At 35.4% G+C, this 21443-nt stretch overlaps 1 protein-coding gene and 1 pseudogene across 2 annotated transcripts in view; one reads left to right on the top strand and one right to left on the bottom strand.

Moving 5' to 3' along the window:
* Window positions 1-21443, bottom strand: part of LOC136031363 (liprin-alpha-3-like) — a 147690-nt gene that overhangs the window by 111824 nt on the left and 14423 nt on the right. For both annotated transcript variants that reach the window (XM_065710864.1, XM_065710866.1), the window contains exon 3: window positions 12781-12882. In XM_065710864.1, coding sequence (XP_065566936.1) covers window positions 12781-12882 — 102 coding nt within the window. The remainder of the gene's footprint in view (window positions 1-12780; window positions 12883-21443) is intronic.
* Window positions 518-1239, top strand: LOC136031537 (ATP-binding cassette sub-family F member 1-like; annotated as a pseudogene).

The following is a 21443-nucleotide window of genomic DNA, read 5'->3' as shown; positions in this document are numbered from 1 at the left end:
ACTACTACTACCTTAGCCTTATATTTGGAGCCAAGTTTTTTGTTGCTCGATGAGCCTACAAACGCCCTAGATGCAAATGCATATTTTTGGCTTGATAACTACCTTCAAGCATGGAAAAAGACACTACTAATCGTGTCGCACGATCAATCCATCCTAGACAACGTCTGTACAGACATAATTCATATCTGTACAGACCAAAAAAAATTATTTTTCTATAAGGGGAATTATTCCCATTATAAGAAAGCAAAAAACCAAAAGCTAAAAAAAAATCAAAACGATTATGATTGCCAACAAAAAAAAATAAAACAAATGAAAGCCCAAGGAGTTTCGAAAAAGGAAGCTGAAAAAAAATACTTAAAAGGCAGCAAGAAACAAAAAAGTTGAAAACTACTGACGAGGACGCCAAGGCTCCCGAATTGCTTCAAAAAATTAAAAAAAACTATGTAGTGAAATTTACCTTTCCAGCTACATCCGACCTGCGATCTCCCGTTCTTGAAATGGATGCAGTTACATTTGGATGGGAGCCGGAAAGGAAATAAACCTTTCTCTTGGCATGAAGTCCCGTGTGGCAATCATGGGACTAAATGGTGTGGGGAAATCCACATTTTTAAAACTGATAACGGGCGACACTAATCCTCAGAAAGGAAAAGTAACACGTTCCAATCTAAAGATTGGAAAATTTAGCCAGCATTCCTAAGAGCACCTCCCTGCTAATGAGTCTCCCACAGAATATCTGCTGCGGCGCTTTGGCGCATTACTAGATGGTAAGCCTCAAAATGCAAGAGAGGCCTTGGGCACAATGGGCCTGTCCCCACACGCCCACTATATTAAAAATTCGTACCTATCCGGTGGTCAGAAAGCTAGGGTTGTCCTAACTGAGTTATTTCTTACTGCGCCTCATATACTCGTCCTCGACGAGCCCACAAATAATTTGGATATTGAATCCATAAACGCGTTAAAGGACGCGTTAAATGCTTATAAAGGTGGGGTTGTGATGGTCACCCACAATAATCATCTAATAGAAGATTATACCTCTATGTGATTGAAAATCAGACAATCAAAAAAATAGAGGGTAAGTTTAACGATTACAAAAAAAGTATTGTAGGCCTTAGGGGAACAGATTAGCAATCCTAATATTGCTGCCCACTTACCAAATCGAAATCTTTAGTATAAAAAATTAATCACTCAGTAGTTTTACTTGCAACTGTTGGCTTTGTTCTAGATCCAACTGTTGGCTTAATTGTCTGCGGCTTTTGGTTTAGTTGTACCCGCTGAAAATGCATTAGTTGTGCTTGCAAATGTTGGCTTTGTTGACTGCAGCTATTGGCTTTGTTTTAGATCCAACTGTTGGCTTGATTATCGGCAGCTTTGGGTTTAGTTGTCCTCTTCGGAAATGTATTAGTTTTACTTCCACTGTTGGCTTTATTGTCTGCAGCTGTTGGCTTTGTTTTAGATCCAATTGTTGGCTTTAGTTTTACTTCCAACTGTTGGCTTTATTATCAGCAGCTGTTGGCTTTGTTTTAGATCCAACTGTTGGCTTAATTGTCTGCAGCTTTTGGTTTAGTTGTACCCGCCGAAAACGTATTAGTTTTGCTTGCAATTGTTGGGTTTATCATCTGCAGCTGTTGGCTTTGTTTTAGATCCAACTGTTGGCTTAGTTGTCTGCAGCTTTGGGTTTAGTTGTCCCCTTTGAAAATGTACTAGTTTTACTTGCAACTGTTGGCTTTATTGTCTGCAGCTGTTGGCTCTGTTTTAGATCCAACTGTTGGCTTGATTATCTACAGCTTTGGGTTCAGTTGTCCTCTTCGTAAATGTTTAATTTTACTTCCAACTGTTGGCTTTATTGTCTTCAGCTGTTGGCTTTGTTTTAGATCCAACTGTTGGCTTTAGTTTTACTTCCAACTGTTGGCTTTATTATCTGTAGCTGTTGGCTTTGTTTTAGATCCAACTGTTGGCTTAATTGTCTGCAGCTTTTGGTTTAGTTGTACCCGCCGAAAACGTAATAGTTTTGCTTGCAATTGTTAGGTATATTATCTGCAGCTGTTGGCTTTGTTTTAGATCCAACTGTTGGCTTAGTTGTCTGCAGATTTGGGTTTAGTTGTCCCCTTTGAAAATGCACTAGTTTTACTTGCAGCTGTTGGCTTTATTGCCTGCAGCTGTTGGCTTTGTTTTAGATCCAACTGTTGGCTTAATTGTCTGCAGCTTTTGGTCTAGTTGTACCCGCAGAAAATGTATTAGTTTTACTTGCAATTGTTGGGTTTAGTTGAACCCGCCGAAAATTTATTAGTTTTACTTGCAATTGTTGGCTTTATTATCTGCAGCTGTTGGCTTTGTTTTAGATCCAACTGTTGGCTTAATTGTCTGCAGCTTTGGGTTTAGCTGTCCCCGTCGAAAGTTTACTAGTTTTACTTTCAACTGTTGGCTTTAATGTCTGCAGCTGTTGGCTTTGTTGGCTAACCAACTGTTGGCTTAATTGTCTGCAGCATTGGGTTTAGTTATCCCCTTCAAAAATGTATTAGATTTACTTGCAATTGTTTGGTTTAGTTGTACCCGCCGAAACTTTATCAGTTTTACTTGCAACAGTTTGCTTTATTGTCTGCAGCTTTTGGTTTAGTTGTACCCGCCGAAAATGTATTAGTTTTACTTGCAGCTGTTGGCTTTATTCTTTGCAGCTGTTGGCTTTGTTTTTAGATCCAACTGTTGGCTTAATTGTCTGCAGCTTTGGTTTTAGTTGTAACCGCCGAAAATATACTAGTTTTACTTGCAAATGTTGGCTTTATTGTCTGCAGCTGTTTAATTGTGTGCAGCTTTGGGTTTAGTTGTCCCCTTCGAAAATGTATAACTTTTATTTCCAACTGTTGGCTTTATTATATGCAGCTGTTGGCTTTGTTTTTAGATCCAACTGTTGGCTTAATTGTCTGCAGCTTTGGTTTTAGTTGTAACCGCCGAAAATATACTAGTTTTACTTGCAAATGTTGGCTTTATTGTCTGCAGCTGTTTAATTGTGTGCAGCTTTGGGTTTAGTTGTCCCTTTCGAAAATGTATAAGTTTTACTTTCAACTATTGGCTTAATTGTCTGCAGCTTTTGGTTTAGTTGTACCCGCCGAAAATGTATTAGTTTTACTTGCAATTGTTGGGTTTAGTTGTACACGCCGAAAATGTATTAGTTTTACTTTCAACTGTTGGCTTTATTGTCTGCAGCTGTTGGCTTTGTTTTAGATCCAACTGTTGGCTTAATTGTCCGCAGCTTTTGGTTTAGTTGTACCCGCAGAAAATGTATTAGTTTTACTTGCAATTGTTGGGTTTAGTTGTACCCGCCGAAAATTTATTAGATCTACTTGCAACTGTTGGCTTTATTGTCTGCAGCTGTTGGCTTTGTTTTAGATCCAACTGTTGGCTTAATTGTCTGCAGCTTGGGGTTTAGTTACCCCCTTCAAAAATGTACTAGTTTTAGTTGTCCCCTTCGAACAACTAAATATATACGAGTATATAGAGAAAAATAATTTTTTATGACATCACAGATGGGGAAAAACCATGACGTCATTTCACTATATTACTTGTGATTCCAGATGCATCAACCACTTGATAAAAAGTAACGAATATGTATAGTATAAATAAAATATTAATTGGAACTACAATTGTGGGTGTCATTTGTTATGCTGGTATTAGAAAATCCCTTTATAATAATAAAAAAAAAGATCTCAAAACAGCCACGGAGGCTATGGAGTCGCAGAAAAAATTTGATGAGGAAGGATTCGTTGAAGATTTTCAAAAAGGTGAGCCAACAAAATTTAACGACAACCTAACAAAGCTCTCACAGTCTAAAATACTGGAAGGGAATCAAAAAATGCTGGAGAAAGTTGCTGAACCTGTAACCGTAGCTGCTAAAAGTATAAAGAGACAGGAGGCGATTGCATTGAAAGATGATGCCCAAAGAAAAATTGCTAAAGATTTTGATGAGGAAGGATTCATTGAAGATTTTCAAAAAGGTAAGCCGAAAAAAATTTAACGACAACCTACCAAAGTTCTCACAGTCTAAGCTACTGGAAAGGGATCAAAAAAATGCTGGAGAAAGTTGCTGAACCTGTAACCGTAGCTGTTAAAAGTATGAAGAGACAGGAGGCGACTGCATTTAAAGATGATGCCCAAAGAAAAATAAAACTGGGAATAGGAGAAAAAGACGCCAAAGCACAAAAAAGAATAATTGCTGCAAACTCTGAAACTTTAAAAAAAGAGAAACAAGAGGAAAAGACACCAGTTGCCGAAGATTTTGATGAGGAAGGATTCAGTGAAGATTTTCAAAAAGGTGAGCCTAAAAAATTTAACATTGACCTACCAAAGCTCTCACGCAAGGATAATAAGAAAGAGCAGGCAAACAATAAGAGTAAAATTGCAACATCTGAAATGGAAAGTTCCGGCGCTAGTGCATGTGAGGAGGCCTTTTCTCTGTCTCCGGTACAACAATTTGCTAATGGCCGAGGCAAAATTGAAATTAGTGATGTAAAGATTTACTGTTTGTCAATTAAAGCAGGTACCCTTGAGATTTTGTCAAATGCTTCGTTTTCAATAACAATAGGCAGAGGGTATGGCCTTGTTGGCCGAAATGGATCTGGCAAGACAAAAATTGCTTCGTCATATTGCTGAGAAAAAACTTCAAATTCCACCTCATATTCACGCATTACTTTGTGAACAGGGAGTTTTAGCCGATGAAAAAACATCAGTTCAAATTATTCTGAATGCAGACACTGAACGCTGTAAACTAATGGCTGAAAGAGAAAAACTTGAAACGTATTAAGAAAAATATGGGGAAAATATTGAAAAAATTCAGAAAACACTAAAATAAACAGTGAATGGCAAGCAATTGGAGCTGACTAAAGCTCGTCGAATTCTTTCTGGTCTTGGATTTGATTCTGAAATGCAAAACAAAGCTTCAAAAGACCTGTCTGGTGGCTGGCGGATGAGGATTTCGCTCGCGAGAGCCTTATACTTGGAACCACCTCTTTTGTTGCTCGATGAACCTACAAACCAGCTAGATTTTAAGGCATATTTTTGGCTTGATAACAACCTTCAAGCATGGAAAAAGACACTACTAATCGTGTCGCACGATCAATCCATCCTAGACAACGTCTGTACAGACATAATTCATATCTGTACAGACCAAAAAAATTAAATTATTATAAAGGGAATTATTTCCATTATAAGGAAATAATTTACCAAAGTTAAAAAAAAATCAAAAGGAATATGAACTAAAAAAAAAATATAAAACAAATGAAAGCCCAAGGAAAGTCGAAAAAGCAAGCTGAATCAAAACTTAAAAAGAAGCAAGAAACAAAAAAGTTGAAAACTACTGACGAGGACGCTAAGGCTCCCGAATTGCTTCAAAAACATAAAGAATATACAGTAAAGTTTTCCTTTCCAGTTACATCCGACCTGCGATCTCCCATTCTTGAAATGGATAAAGTTACATTTGGATGGATGCCGGAAAGGCCTCTATTTGAGGAAATACAATTAACTATTGGGATGGAATCACGTGTGGCTATCATGGGACTAAATGGTGTGGTGAAATCCACATTTTTAAGATTACTTATCGGTGAAAACACTCAGAAGGGAAAAGAAACACGTTACTCTCGTCTAAAGATTGGAAAATTTAGCCAGCATTCAGAAGAGCACCTCTCTGCTGATGAGTCTCCCACAGAATATCTGCTGCAGCGCTTTGGCGCATTACTAGATGGTAAGCCTCAAAATGAAAGAAAGGCCTTGGGCACAATCAGTCTGTCCCCGCACGCCCACTATATTAAGAATAAAGACCTATCCGGTAGTCAGAAAGATAGGGTTGTCCTAACTGAGTTATTTCTTACTGCCCCGAATTTGCTCATCCTTAATGAACCCACAAATAATCTGGATACTGAGTCCATAAACGCGTTAAAGGACGCGTTAAATGCTTATAAAGGTGGGGTTGTGATGATCACCCACAATAATCATCTAATAGAATATTATACCCTCTATGTGATTGAAAATCAGACAATCAAAAAATAGAGGGTAATTTTGACGATTACAAAAAAAGTATTACAGGCCTTAGGGGAACAGATTAGCAATCCTAACATTGCTGCCCACCAACCAAATCGAAATTAGTATAAAAAATTAATCATTCAGTAGTTTTACTTGAAACTGTTGGCTTAATTGTCTGCACTGTTGGCTTAGTTTCAGATCCAACTGCTGGTTTAATTGTCTCCAGCTTTGGTTTTAGTTGTACCCGCCGAAAATGTATTAGTTTTACTTGCAACTGTTGGCTTTATTGTCTACAACTGTTGGCTTTATTTTAGATCCAACTGTTGGCTTAATTGTCGGCAGCTGTTGGCTTTGTTTTAGATCCAACTGTTGGCTTAATTGTCTGCAGCATTGGGTTTTGTTGTACCCGCCGAAAATGTATTAGTTTTACTTACAACTGTTGGCTTTATTGTCTGAAGCTGTTGGCTTTATTTTAGATCCAACTGTTGGCTTAATTGTCTGCAGCATTAGGTTCAGTTGTACCCGCCGAAAACGTATTAGTTTCACTTGCAACTGTTGGCTTTATTGTCTGCAGCTGCTTACTTGTACTTGTACTTTGGATTTATTTGTACTTGTAGTTGGCTTTATTGTCCGCATCTGTTGGCTTTGTTTTAGATCCAACTGTTGGCTTAATTGTCTGCAGCATTGGGTTTACTTGTACCCGCAGAAAACGTATTAGTTTTACTTAAAACTGTTGGCTTTATTGTCTGCAGCTGCTGGCCTTATTTTAAATCAACCTGTTGGCTTAATCGTCTGCAGCTTTGGGTTTAGTTGTACCCGCCAAAAACTTATTATTTTTACTTGCAACTGTTGGCTTTATTGTCTGCAGCTGTTGGCTTCGTTTTAGATCCAACTGTTGGCTTAATTGTCTCCAGCCTTGGGTTTAGTTGTACCCGCCAAAAATGTACTAGTTTTACTTGCAACTGTTGGCTTTATTGTCTGCAACTTTTGGTTTAGTTGTACCCGCCGCAAACGTATTAGTTTTTCTTGAGACTTTTGGCTTTATTGTCTGCAGCTGTTGGCTTTGTTTTAGATCCAACTGTTGGCTTTATTGTATGCAGCATTGTGTTCAGTTTTACCCGCCGAAAACATATTAGTTTTACTTGCAACTGTTGGCGTTATTGTCTGCAGCTGTTGGCTTCGTTTTAAATCCAACAGTTGGCTTAATTGTCTGCAGCTTTGGGTTTAGTTGTACCCGCCGAAAACGAATTAGTTTTACTTGAGACTTCTGGCTTTAGTCCTTATAGCAAATAATCTAAATATTTACTATATAGTATGTTATGATTATATATTATAATTATTATGCTATATAAACTATGTATACTATATGTACTGTAGTATACTATATATACTATAGTATATACTATGCTATATAGTATATACTATAACTATTTGCCTTATAGTAATATAAGATTATAGCAAATAATCTAATTCGAAAAACTGACCATTTAAATTAAATAAATTACCAAACGTTCGAAACATAAATGGGATTCACCTAACCACAAAATGAGATTCACGATGGCTGTAATCTCATATAAAAAAAAAAATATTAAAATCCGTGCAACTGCAAATTCTCCTTCCCAGAATCCATTCCGATATTTTTAGTTAAAATTAAATAGAAAAATTGCTACACAAAACTATGGCTGATCAAAAATAATTACCTAATATAGCAAGTAATCTAATTAGAAAAACTGAGCATTTAAATTAAATAAATTACTGAACGTTCAAAACATAAATGGGATTCACGTACCCACAAAATGAGATTCACGATGGCTATAATCTCATAGAAAATAAATATTAATATCCGTGCAACTGCAAATCCTCCTTCCCAAAATACATAGCAATAGTTTTAGTAAAAAATAAATAGAAAAATTGCTGCAGAAAACTATGGCTGATCGAAAATGATGACCTAGTACAGCAAATAATCTAGCTGGAAAAACTGAACATTCAAATTAAATAAGTTACTAAACGTTCAAAACATACAAGAAAAACATTTTCTTAACAAAAGTAAACAAGAGCTAAGAGCTCATATGTCACTTGTGACGAGGCGAGAAGAGCTAAGAGCCAAGAGATCATATGGTATGAGCTCTAACAAAATTCAATGAATCAATAAACTGATCTAAAAAGGAAAATAAGAGGCTTAATGCCGGTCAGGATTTAGAATAAGAGCTCTGAGTCACGATGTCCTTCTAAATATCAAAATTCATTAAGATCCGATCACCCACTCGTAATTTATAAATACCTAATTTTTCCTCTCCCTTTAGCCCCCCAGATGGTCGAATCTGGGAAAACGACTTTATCAAGTCAAATTGTGCAGCTGCCTGACACGCCTACCAATTTTCATCGTCCTAGCACGTCCAGAAGCACCAAACTCGCCAAATCACTGAACCCCTCCCCCCAACTCCTCCAAAGAGAGCGAATCCAGTACGATTCTGTCAATCACGTATCAAGGACATTTGTTTATACTATCCATCAAGCTTCATCCCGATTTCTCCACTCCAAGTGTTTCTCCAAGATTTCCCCCTCCAACTCCCCCCAATGTCAAAAGATCTGGTCGGAATTTGAAATAAGAGCTCTGAGACATGGATAACTTCTAAAAATCAAATTTCATTAACATTTGATCATCTATTCATAAGATAAAATACCCATATTTTCACGTTTTCCAAGAATTCTGGTTTCCCCCTCCAACTCCCCCAAATATCACAGGATCTGGTCGGAATTTAAAATTAGAACTTTAAAGCACAAGATCCTTCTAAATATCAAATTTCATTTAGATCTGGTCACCCTTTCGTAAGTTACAAATACCTCAATTTTCAAAATTACCCTCCCCCAATTCCACCAAAGAGAGCAGATCCGGTCCGATTATGTCAGTCACGTATCTTAGACAGGTTTCTATTCTTCCCATCCAGTTTCATCCTGATCTCACCGCTTTAAGTATTTTCTAAGATTTCCGGTCCCCCCAACTGCGCCCCCCCCCCAATTACGCTTGATCCGGTTGAGATTTAAAATAAGAGATCTGAGTTACGAGGATCTTCTAAATATGAAGTTTCATGTAGATCCGATCACTCCTTCGTAAGTTAAAAATACGTATTTTTTTCTTATTTTTCAGAATTAACCCCCCCCCCCCCATAGAGCGGATCCGTTCCAATTATTTAAATCACGTATGTAAGACTTTTGCTTATTTTTCCCAGCAAGTTTCATCCCGATCCCTCCAATCTAAGCGTTTTCATGATTTTAGGTTCCCCTACCCCAAACTTCCCCCAATGTCACCAGATCCGGTCAGGATTTCAAATAAGAGCTCTGAGACACGATATCCTTCTAAATATCAAATTTCCTAGAGATCCGATCACCCGTTCGTCAGTTAAAAATACCTCATTTTTTCTAATTTTTCAGAATTAACCATTCCCCCAAAGAGAGCAGGTCCGTTCCGGTTATGTCAATCATGTATCTAGGACTCGTGCTTATTTTTCCCACCAAGTTTCATCCCGATCCCTCCACTCTAGGTGTTTTCCAAGTTTTAGGTTTCCCCTCCCAAATCCCCCCCAATGTCACCAGATCCAGTCGGGATTTAAAATAAGAGCTCTAAGAAACGATATCCTTCTAAACATCAAATTTCATTGAGATCCGATCACCTATTCTTAAGTTAAAAATACCTCATTTTTTATAATTTTTCAGAATTACCCCCCCCCCTAACTACCCCAAAGACAGCGGATCCGTTCCGATTATGTCAATCATATATCTGGGACTTGTGTTTATTTTTCCCATCAAGTTTCATCCCGATCCCTCCACTCTAAGTGTTTTCCAAGATTTTAGGTTTCCCCCCTCCAACTCCCCCCAATGTCATCAGATCCGGTCGGAATTTAAAATAAGAGCTCTGAGACACAATATCATTCCAAACATCAAATTTCATTAAGATCCCATAACCCGCTCATAAGTTAAAAATACTTCATCTTTTCTATTTTTTCCAAATTAACCGGCCCCCCACTTAACCGGATCTGGTGACATTGGGGGAAGTTTGGGGTGGGGGAACCTAAAATCATGAAAACGCTTAGATTGGAGGGATCGGGATGAAACTTGCTGGGAAAAATAAGCAAAAGTCTTACATACGTGATTTAAATGATTGGAACGGATCCGCTCTATGGGGGGGGGGGGGTTAATTCTGAAAAATAAGAAAAAAATACGTATTTTTAACTTACGAAGGAGTGATCGGATCTTCATGAAACTTCATATTTAGAAGATCCTCGTAACTCAGATCTCTTATTTTAAATCTCAACCAGATCAAGCGTAACTGGGGGGGGGGGGGCAGTTGGGAGGACCGGAAATCTTAGAAAATACTTAAAGCGGTGAGATCAGGATGAAACTGGATGGGAAGAACAGAAACCTGTCCAAGATACGTGACTGACATAACCGGGCCGGATCTGCTCTCTTTGGTGGAATTGGGGGGAGGGTAATTTTGAAAATTGAGGTATTTGTAACTTACGAAAGGGTGACCAGATCTTAATGAAATTTGATATTTAGAAGGATCTTGTGCTTTAAAGTTCTAATTTTAAATTCCGACCAGATCCTGTGACATTGGGGGGAGTGGGAGGGGGAAACCGGAATTCTTGGAAAACATGAAATTATGGGTATTTATCTTATGAATAGATGATCGGATCTTAATGAAATTTGATTTTTAGAAGGAATCCATGTCTCAGAGCTCTTATTTCAAATTTCGACCAGATCTTTTGACATTGGGGGGAGTTGGGGGGGAAATCTTGGAAAAACACTTGGAGTGGAGGAATCGGGATGAAGCTTGGTGGATAGTATAAACAAATGTCCTTGATACGTGATTGACAGAATCGTACTGGATTCGCTCTCTTTGGAGGAGTTGGGGGGAGGGGTTCAGTGATTTGGCGAGTTTGGTGCTTCTGGACGTGCTAGGACGATGAAAATTGGTAGGCGTGTCAGGCAGCTGCACAATTTGACTTGATAAAGTCGTTTTCCCAGATTCGACCATCTGGGGGGCTAAAGGGAGAGGAAAAATTAGGTATTTATAAATTACGAGTGGGTGATCGGATCTTAATGAATTTTGATATTTACAAGGACATCGTGACTCAGAGCTCTTATTTTAAATCCTGACCGGCATTAAGGCTCTTATTTTCCTTTTCAAATCAATCTATTGATTCATAGAATTTGGTTAGAGCTCATACCATATGATCTCTTGGCTCTTAGCTCTTCTCGCCTCGTCACAAGTGATATATGAGCTCTTAGCTCTTGTTTGCTTTTATTAAGAAAATGTTTTTCTTCTGCTTAAATAAGACTTCTGCTTATTTTTCCCACCAAGTTTTATCCCGATCCCTCCAATCTAAGCGTTTTCCATGATTTTAGGTTCCCCCACCCCTAACTTCCCCCAATGTCACCAGATTCGGTCAGGATTTAAAATAAGAGGTTTGAGACACGATATCCTTCTAAATATCAAATTTCTTTGAGATCCGATCACCCGTTCGTAAGTTATAAATACCTCATTTTTTCTAATTTTTCAGAATTAACCCCTCCCCCAACTACGCCAAAGAGAGCGGATCCGTTCCGTTTATGTCAATCATGTATCTAGGACTTGTGCTTATTTTTCCCACCAATTTTCATCCCGATCAACTACACGCAAGAGAGCGGATCCGTTCTGGTTATGTCAATCAGGTATCTAGGACTTGTGCTTATTTTTCCCACCAAGTTTCATCTCGATCCCTCCACTCTAAGCGTTTGCCAAGTTTTAGGTTTCCCCCTCCCAACTCCCCTCCCAACTCCCCCCCCCCCAATGTCACCAGATCCAGTCGGGATTTAAAATAAGAGCTCTGAGACACGATATCCTTCTAAATATCAAATTTCATTGAGATCCGATTGCCCGTTCGTAAGTTAAAAATCCCTTATTTTTCAGAATTACCGCCCCCCAACTACCCCAGAGAGAGCGGATCCGTTCCGATTATGTCAATCATGTATCTGGGACTTGTGCTTATTTTTCCAATAAAGTCTCATCCCGATCCCTCCACTATAAGTGTTTTCCAAGATTTTAGGTTTCTCCCCTCCAACTCCCCCCGATGTCATCAGATCCGGTCGGGATTTAAACTAAGAGCTCTGAGACACAATATCATTCCAAACATCAAATTTCATTAAGATCCCATCACCCGCTCATAAGTTAAAAATACTTCATTTTTTCTATTTTTTCCGAAATAACCGCCCCCCCCCAGATGGTCAAATGGGAAAACAACTATTTCTAATTTAATTTGGTCCGGTCCCTGATACGCTTGCCAAATTTCATCGTCCTAGCTTACCTGGAAGTGCCTAAAGTAGCAAAACCGGGACCGACAGACAGACAGACCGACAGACTGACAGAATTTGCGATTGCTATATGTCACTTGGTTAATACCAAGTGCCATAAAAACTATAATTACAAAGCCCTCAACCCTCATCGATTAGAATTAGAAAATAAGAACAAGAGAAACCATGAATTTTGATTTTAGGCAACCTAACAGAAGATAGGTGATAGGTGATAGGAGACAGGAGATAGGTGAAATATCATCAATGACAAAGTAATTTCTAATTTCAGTTATTAAACAGACCTGTTTTTTTGTTGTTTATTCCCGCAAAAAATTCATTATTATTAACTAAAAATAAGTCAATAGAATAGCTAGAATAACAAAAAATTGGTTATTCTAACAGAAAGTTTCCTCTTCACAATTCATTTATGGCTGTACTTACTCTAGTATTATTTCTTTCTGCTTTTAGTTCGGATATTTCTTCTTCTCTTTCCAACAGCTGTTCTCTTGTCATGCTCAATTCCTTTGACAGAGTGGCAAATTCCTATGGGAAAAATAAACAATTGAGTGGTCATCTGCTTTGCTTGCCACTTGCATTACCAGTTTGTGCTTTGCATTTAATTCTACTCTTTGAATCAAAATAGATATAGTTATAGAAAGGATCTCATTTTTAACATAATAGAAGGCTAATAGATAGAATAATTTTATTTGCCTCTCAATTCAAAACTACTATATAAGTATCTTAGCAACTTAATTACATATAATTAACTTAAAAGTATCTGAAAAGTAAATTTTTAATTAATATCATCTTATTTTAGTTTTCAGTTCCAAACCTGTAAAGCTGTTATGTAAACTGCTAAAATATTTATGCTCTCTCAGCAGCAAATATAATTTTATAATTTAAACTAGAGAAATATCTGAAAATTTAAAGAAGGTTTATTTTGTATTAGTTCAACTTAATCTGACATTTAATTTGAAAATATCACTTTGATTTTTTTTTTTTTTATAAAGATACACGTGGTCTCAAGTGAACAAAACAAAGATAAAGGTTGTGGCGGTAGCGGCAACCTAGTAAGAGATGATCACGTCCCATACTAAGAACAAAACAAAGATAAAGGTTGTGGCGGTAGCGGCAACCTAGTAAGAGATTATCACGTCCCATACTTAAGAACAAAACAAAGATAAAGGTTGTGGCGGTAGCGGCAACCTAGTAATAGATGATCACGTCCCATACTAAGAACAAAACAAAGATAAAGGTTGTGGCGGTAGCGGCAACCTAGTAAGAGATGGTCACGTCCCATACTAAGAAATAAAACATCTCGTAACTTCAAAAAAAAAGTCTAAGATCGAACTAAAAAGTACACCATTAGAATCATCTTGCCTGAAAACCCTAAAAAGGAAATTTGCAGCCTTGTGGCTTGAACAACAAGGAAAATCCATTGGATTGTGAAACAAGGAAATTGCTCATTGTCATCACATTTTGCATCAAAGGCATCTTTTTTTTCCATAGCTAGAGGGACGCTGGGACATTATAGAGATCTGTTTAATGGCTCATTTTTTAAAAACTGCCGCATTTAGAAACTTTTTGTAATCAGAAACTTTTTGTAATTAACAAATATAATTTTAAAAATAAAACCTGATTTTTTCTAAAAACTCCATTTTCGAATAAAAAATGAGTAAAAAATGTTATTAAAATCATCTTACATATGAAGATCAAAATAGGATTTCACTTTTAACTACCTAAAAGATCGGTATAATTCTGTATAAATGGTGACTATGTAAGTTTATAATAATAGCAAACTGAAATTACTTAGCTGCCTGATTCTCTGAGGTTTGGCTCTTACTATTCCAAATAAGAAAAAGCCAAAGACTTTTTCTTGTTTGACATTATCTTTGAAAAATCATGGCTGCAGCAGTTGTTGCAGCTTAGTAAGAGGCGAAACACAGTCCATAATAACCAAAAATTGAAAAACGCATTTCGAAAGAAACTGCCAAATGCCAAATAGATTATTTTGTACAAATATAGTTAATATTACTTAAGCACAAATTTGCAAAAAAAAAGATTTCAACAAAATGAATAATCGTATAGACAGCAACAATCCACTCAGTATTTTCTAAGAATTTTGGTTTATTTGAGTCTTCTTTGAATGTCAAAATTACTGACTAAAACAAGGTCTTTGGAAGGGACTACTGAGGTCTCTACATACAATTTTTTTCATGGTCTATTTTATGGTAATGAAAAAGTAGATTTGTTTAAACAAATTAATAAGTGGTGGTTTCGACATATTATCTTCAATTAGGTAATTTTTTTTCAAAGACCACGCTGCCATTCTATGACGAACAAATAAACGTTCCAATGGGGACAAGTTCACTTATTAGACAGTGAAAACAGATACTGCTGTTTTTGGTGAACAACAGAAACCGAAAGTTATTATTTTGCTTCTGTATGAATATTTTAGTTTCAATTTTAATGCTTTAATATTTCTCCTGATGACGATTGCTGTATATGTGCTAGAAATATCATGATTTTTGTATCTGTTTTCACGGAAATGGACTTTATCAGAGTTTTGACATTAATCAAGGGAAAAAATGGGCCAAGTTGTACTTAACACACTGAAGAAAAAAAAATTTATAGTTTAAATAGTTTGATCTCAAATCCTAAAATCATTTTTAATAGGATAGAAAATATACTTAAAAAAGATTAAAAACTAACGTTCTAATCTATATATATAAAAATAATCTATATATAAAAATAAGTTGTCTGCCCGTTACGCCAGATTATATCTTCTATATATATAAAAGAAAACAAACTAGAATGTAAAACTGGAAATTGCATAAATATTTCGAAATATTTTGACAATAGATTAAAGTAATTCGAAAAAAGAAAAATGGTAAAAAACTAAAAAAAAAACTAAAAAGAAAAAACTAAAAAAATAAAAAAGCTAAAAAACTAAAAAAAAACTAAAAAACCTAAAAAACTGGGAATTGCACAAATATTTCAACATATATTGACAATAGATTAAAGTAATTCGAAAACCTTAAAACAGATACCCCAAATTTTGAGGTTTAATATAAACTGTTGGAGCTTTAGCATGCTTGGCACGTAAAGATTTTTCCAAGTGTCAATGTTAGAATGAACATTGACAAATTGAAGAAAACAAATCAAAAAAAGAAGAAACTAAAAAAAAAGAAAAAACTAAAAAAGAAAAAAAAACTAAAGAAGAAACTGTATCTATATATATAAAAATCTATATATATAAAAATAAGTTGTCTGTCTTTTATGTCTGTTACACTATGTCTGTTACGCCAGATTATATCTTATCTATATATCTATATATATAAAAATAAGTTGTCTGTGGATCTGTGGATCTGTGGATCTGTGGATCAGGTTGACGTCATGACGTCAAAAACTACAAAAAAAACTAAAAACTAATAAAAAAAATAAAAAAGCTAAAAAACTAAAAAAACTAAAAAACTAAAAAACTAAAAAAACTAAAAACTAAAAAAAAAACTTAAAAAAAAGGAAAAAACTGAAAAATAGAAGAGAAAAAGAAAACTAATAAAATTAAGAATAAAAATGAAAAAAAATAAAAAGATAAAAACTAAAAAAAGAAAAAGAAAACTGAAAAAAGAAAAAATGTAAAAAACTAAAAAATACTAAAAAGAAAAAACACTCAAAGAGAAATTACAGACCGGGACACTCAAAGAGAAATTACAGACTGGGATACCGGGACACAAATGACGACCGGGACACAGGGAATATATCTTCTATCTATCTATATATATAAAAATAAGTTGTCTGTCTGTCTGTGGATCTGTGGATCTGTGGATCAGGTTGACGTAATGACGTCAAAAACTAAAAAAAAACTAAAAACTAATAAAAAAAATAAAAAAGCTAAAAAACTAAAAAAACTAAAAAACTAAAAAACTAAAAAAACTAAAAACTAAAAAAAAAACTTAAAAAAAAGGAAAAAACTGAAAAATAGAAGAGAAAAAGAAAACTAATAAAATTAAGAATAAAAATAAAAAAAATAAAAAAGATAAAAACTAAAAAAAAAAGTAAGAAGAAAAAACGAAAAAAAATTAAAAAAGCTAAAAAAAAAAGGTAAAAACCAATTAAAAACTAAAAAGAAAAAAAGGAAAAACCGCGCAGTTAGATGAAGATCCACCTGGACAGCGAGAGTCAAAACATATCAAAACTGAAAATGATAGCGATGATGATTGGGTTTGGGATTTTGACTTGGATAAGGTCATCAATGCCTACCAGATTTTAGTTAAAAAAAAACAAAGGTTCGGCGATATGTATTTCATAGTGAAGCTGAAAAATAAAAAAGAAAAAGAAAACTGAAAAAAGAAAAAATGTAAAAAACATGACGACAGGGACACAGGGAATATAAATGACGACCAGGACACGCTGAAAAATAAAAAATAAAAAGAAAACTGAAAAAAGAAAAAATGTAAAAAACTAAAAAATACTAAAAAGAAAAAACACTCAAAGAGAAATTACAGACCGGGACACTCAAAGAGAAATTACAGACTGGGATACCGGGACACAAATGACGACCGGGACACAGGGAATATAAATGACGACCAGGACACAGGTATTTAAGAATATCGTTCAAACACAAATTTTTAATTATAAAAAGACCGTTGAAAGAGAAATTTCTAATTTTAAAATGACTGAAGAACCTACAATGGCAACACCTGAGGAAGCTGCTCAAAACGAATGTATTCAAGCCGAAGTAGCTGAGTTGGTAAAGCGTTATGTTTCAGGTTCTAGGTCCGAGAGGCTCCAGGTTTGAACCTTGGCTTTAGCATTAATACAAAAGAAGAAAAAAACTAAAAAAGGTAAAAACTACAAAAAAACTAAAAAGAAAATATATATATATTTATATTTTATATATATATTTTCTATATATTGTCTGTCTGTGTAGCGATGACTCTGGTCAAACATTTTCAGATCAATTGCTGGCAATTGGAAACGAAAAGCTCCCAGTAGTGGGAAAGCCAAGAATGTTGTATATTCGCAATTTTTACGTAGTTTGAAACACATATATAAATCTATCTATATTCACAGGTGGGACACAGGGACACAACTACAATGGCGCGTAACTAATATGGCGCGTAACGACTTACGCGCGCGGGGGGGCTTGGGGGGCGCGAAGCGCCCCACCAACTAGGTGTTGGGGTGGCGCGAAGCGCCACCCCAACAGCTAGTATAAAAATAAGTTGTCTGTGTGTGGATCTGTGGATCTGTGGATCAGGTGACGTCACACTAAATTATTTCACACTAATACAAAAGAAGAAAAAAACTAAAAAAGGTAAAAACTACAAAAAAAAAACTAAAAAGAAAAAAAAACTAAAAAAGCTAAAAAACTAAAAAAAACTAAAAAAAGGTAAAAATCTAATAACTAAAAAAAAACTGAAAAAAATAAAAAAAGGCAAAAACTACAAAAAAAATAAAAACTAATAAAAAAACTAAAAAAGCTAAAAAACTAAAAAAAACTAAAAAAAAACTAAAAAAAGGTCAAAAACTAAAAAACTCTAAAAACTAAAAAAAAAAAACTAAAAAAAAGGAAAAAACTGAAAAATAAAAGAGAAAAAGAAAACTAAAAAAATATGAATAAATATATATAAAAATAAGTTGTTTGTGGGTTATGTCTGTCTGTCTGTCTGTCGAGTGACGTCGTGTTTGTCCGCATATGACGTCTGAATTATTTCACACTAATACAAAAGAAGAAAAAAAACTAAAAAAGGTAAAAACTACAAAAAAAACTAAAAAGAAAAAAAAAACTAAAAAGCTAAAAAACTAAAAAAAAACTAAAAAAAGGTTAAAAAACTAAAAACTAAAAAAAACTGAAAAAACTAAAAAAAGGCAAAAACTAAAAAAAAAACTAAAAACTAATAAAAAAACTAAAAAAGCTAAAAAACTAAAAAAACTAAAAAAACTAAAAAAAGGTAAAAAACAAAAAAAAACTAAAAACTAAAAAAGAAAAAACTAAAAAAAAGGAAAAAACTGAAAAATAAGAGAAAAAGAAAACTAAAAAAATATTAATAAATATAAAAAATATAAATATAAATATAATATAAATTAGCAATCAACAAAGCACCGAGACACAAATGACGACCGGGACACAGGGAGTATAAATGACGACCAGGACATAAGTAAAAAAAAAAAAAAACTAAAAAAACTAAAAAAATGGTAAAAACTACAAAAAAACTAAAAACTAATAAAAAAACTAAAAAATCTAAAAATCTAAATAAACTAAAAAAGAAAAAAAAGAAAAAAAATAAAGGAGAAAAACAAAACTAAAAAACGAATGTATATACAGACCGGGACACCGGGATACAAATGACGACCGGGACACAGGGAATATAAATGACGACCGGGACACAGGGACACAACTACAATGGGGACGCCGGGGGGCACATGGGATATAAATGACGACCGGGACACCGGGACACAAGGAATATAAATGACGCCCGGGACACTCAAAGAGAAATCACAGACTGGAACACCGGGACACAAATGACGACCGGGACACAGGGAATATAAATGACGACCGGGACACAGGGACATAACTACAAAGGGGACGCCGGGGTGCACAGGGGAATATATAAATGACGATGGCGACTCAGGGAATGGTCGATTAGCAATCACCATCAACAAAGCTCAAGGGCAATCATTAGAATCATGAGGTATAGATCTGAATACGGATTGTTTTCCCATGGACCATTATATGTTGCATGTTCAAGAGTCGGTAAACCTGACAATCTATTTATATGCACAGACAATGGGACAGCAAAGAATGTTGTATATTCGCAAGTTTTACGTAGTTAAAAACATATATATATATATATATATATATATATATATATATATATATATATATATATATATATATATATATATATATATATATATATATATATATATATATATATATATATATATATATATACTAGCTGTTGGGGTGGCGCTTCGCGCCACCCTAACACCTAGTTGGTGGGGCGCTTCGCGCCCCCCCAAGCCCCCCCGCGCGCGTAAGTCGTTACGCGCCATATTAGTTATGCGCCATTGTAGTTGTGTCCCTGTATCCCACCTGTGAATATAGATAGATTTATATATGTGTTTCAAACTACGCAAAAATTGCGAATAAACAACATTCTTGGCTTTCCCATTGTCTGTGCATATGCAAAGCCGTATGTACTAATAATGACGTCATATACAAACGCTCTTTTTACAAACAAACAAACATGCATCCACATAACTCGTTTTTATATAGATAGATACAATACAAATTAACTGCGTAAAACTTGCGAATAAACAACATTCTTCGCTGTCCAATTGTCGCTGCATATAAATACATTGTCAGGTTTACCGACCCTCGAACATGCAACGTACAATTGTCCATGGGAAAAACAATCAGGATTAAGATCTATACCACATTTTTCTAATGATTGACCTTGAGCTTTGTTAATGGTGATTGCAAATACTAATCGAATTGGGAATTGCAATCTTTTAAATTGAAAAAGCAGATCCGTTGGAATCATGGGAATGCGAGGAATAAGAACAGCCTCACCCTCATAAGGCCCTGTCAAGATTGTGGCCTCTATTAGGTTTTCCATTGTTTTTTTTTACGGCAAGTCGCGTGCCATTGCAAAGCTTTGGTGGGTTGATATTTCTTAAAAGTATTATTGGTACGCCTATTTTTAGTTGTAGCACGTGTGGTGGAAACTCTGAAGGATCTATGGAATTTAAAAATTCAGATGGATAATTAACCGCTTCATTTGGTTCCAAAACTGTGTCGACTGACTTGTAAAGGACTGCCTGGTCTCGAATCTTGTTCAAAACAATATTGTTGATTTCGTGGACGTCTATATTTTTGGGTGCGAGAATCGCTCTTTCACTTAGCCATTTATTATTTTTATAATTTTTTAGAATATTCGGAAATACTTTTTCAATCAATTCATTTTTGGACGTCACTAAATTACAGAAATCAGCAGGTAGTTGTATACGTCCTGAAATTGAGTCTACTGTTTGACCAGAGTCATCGTTTTGCAATCGGACACGCATATTTGTAGTTAATTTTAATATTTTTACGTGTGCCTATAAATTAGATTTTTTTAGGCAAGCATTCATTTCGTCTGCAGGAGTTAAACTACGTAAAAATTGCGAATATACAACATTCTTGGCTTTCCCATTGTCTCTGCATATACAAAGCCGTATGTACTAATAATGACATCATGGCTTCGCGCCACCCCAACACCTAGTTGGTGGGGCGCTTCGCGCCCCCCCAAGCCCCCCCGCGCGCGTAAGTCGTTACGCGCCATATTAGTTATGCGCCATTGTAGTTGTGTCCCTGTGTCCCACCTGTGAATATAGATAGATTTATATATGTGTTTCAAACTACGCAAAAATTGCGAATAAACAACATTCTTGGCTTTCCCATTGTCTGTGCATATGCAAAGCCGTATGTACTAATAATGACGTCATATACAAACGCTCTTTTTACAAACAAACAAACATGCATCCACATAACTCGTTTTTATATAGATAGATACAATACAAATTAACTGCGTAAAACTTGCGAATAAACAACATTCTTCGCTGTCCAATTGTCGCTGCATATAAATACATTGTCAGGTTTACCGACCCTCGAACATGCAACGTACAATTGACCATGGGAAAAACAATCAGGATTAAGATCTATACCACATTTTTCTAATGATTGACCTTGAGCTTTGTTAATGGTGGTTGCAAATACTAATCGAATTGGGAATTGCAATCTTTTAAATTGAAAAAGCAGATCCGTTGGAATCATGGGAATGCGAGGAATAAGAACAGCCTCACCCTCATAAGGCCCTGTCAAGATTGTGGCCTCTATTAGGTTTTCCATTGTTTTTTTTTACGGCAAGTCGCGTGCCATTGCAAAGCTTTGGTGGGTTGATATTTCTTAAAAGTATTATTGGTACGCCTATTTTTAGTTGTAGCACGTGTGGTGGAAACCCTGAAGGATCTATGGAATTTAAAAATTCAGATGGATAATTAACCGCTTCATTTGGTTCCAAAACTGTGTCGACTGACTTGTAAAGGACTGCCTG

The sequence above is a fragment of the Artemia franciscana genome, chromosome 9, assembly GCF_032884065.1.
Source record: "Artemia franciscana chromosome 9, ASM3288406v1, whole genome shotgun sequence".
NCBI classification, from domain to species: Eukaryota; Metazoa; Arthropoda; class Branchiopoda; order Anostraca; family Artemiidae; genus Artemia; species Artemia franciscana.
The sequence above is the reverse complement of the archived record's forward strand: the minus strand, read 5'-3'. Positions and strand labels throughout refer to the sequence as shown.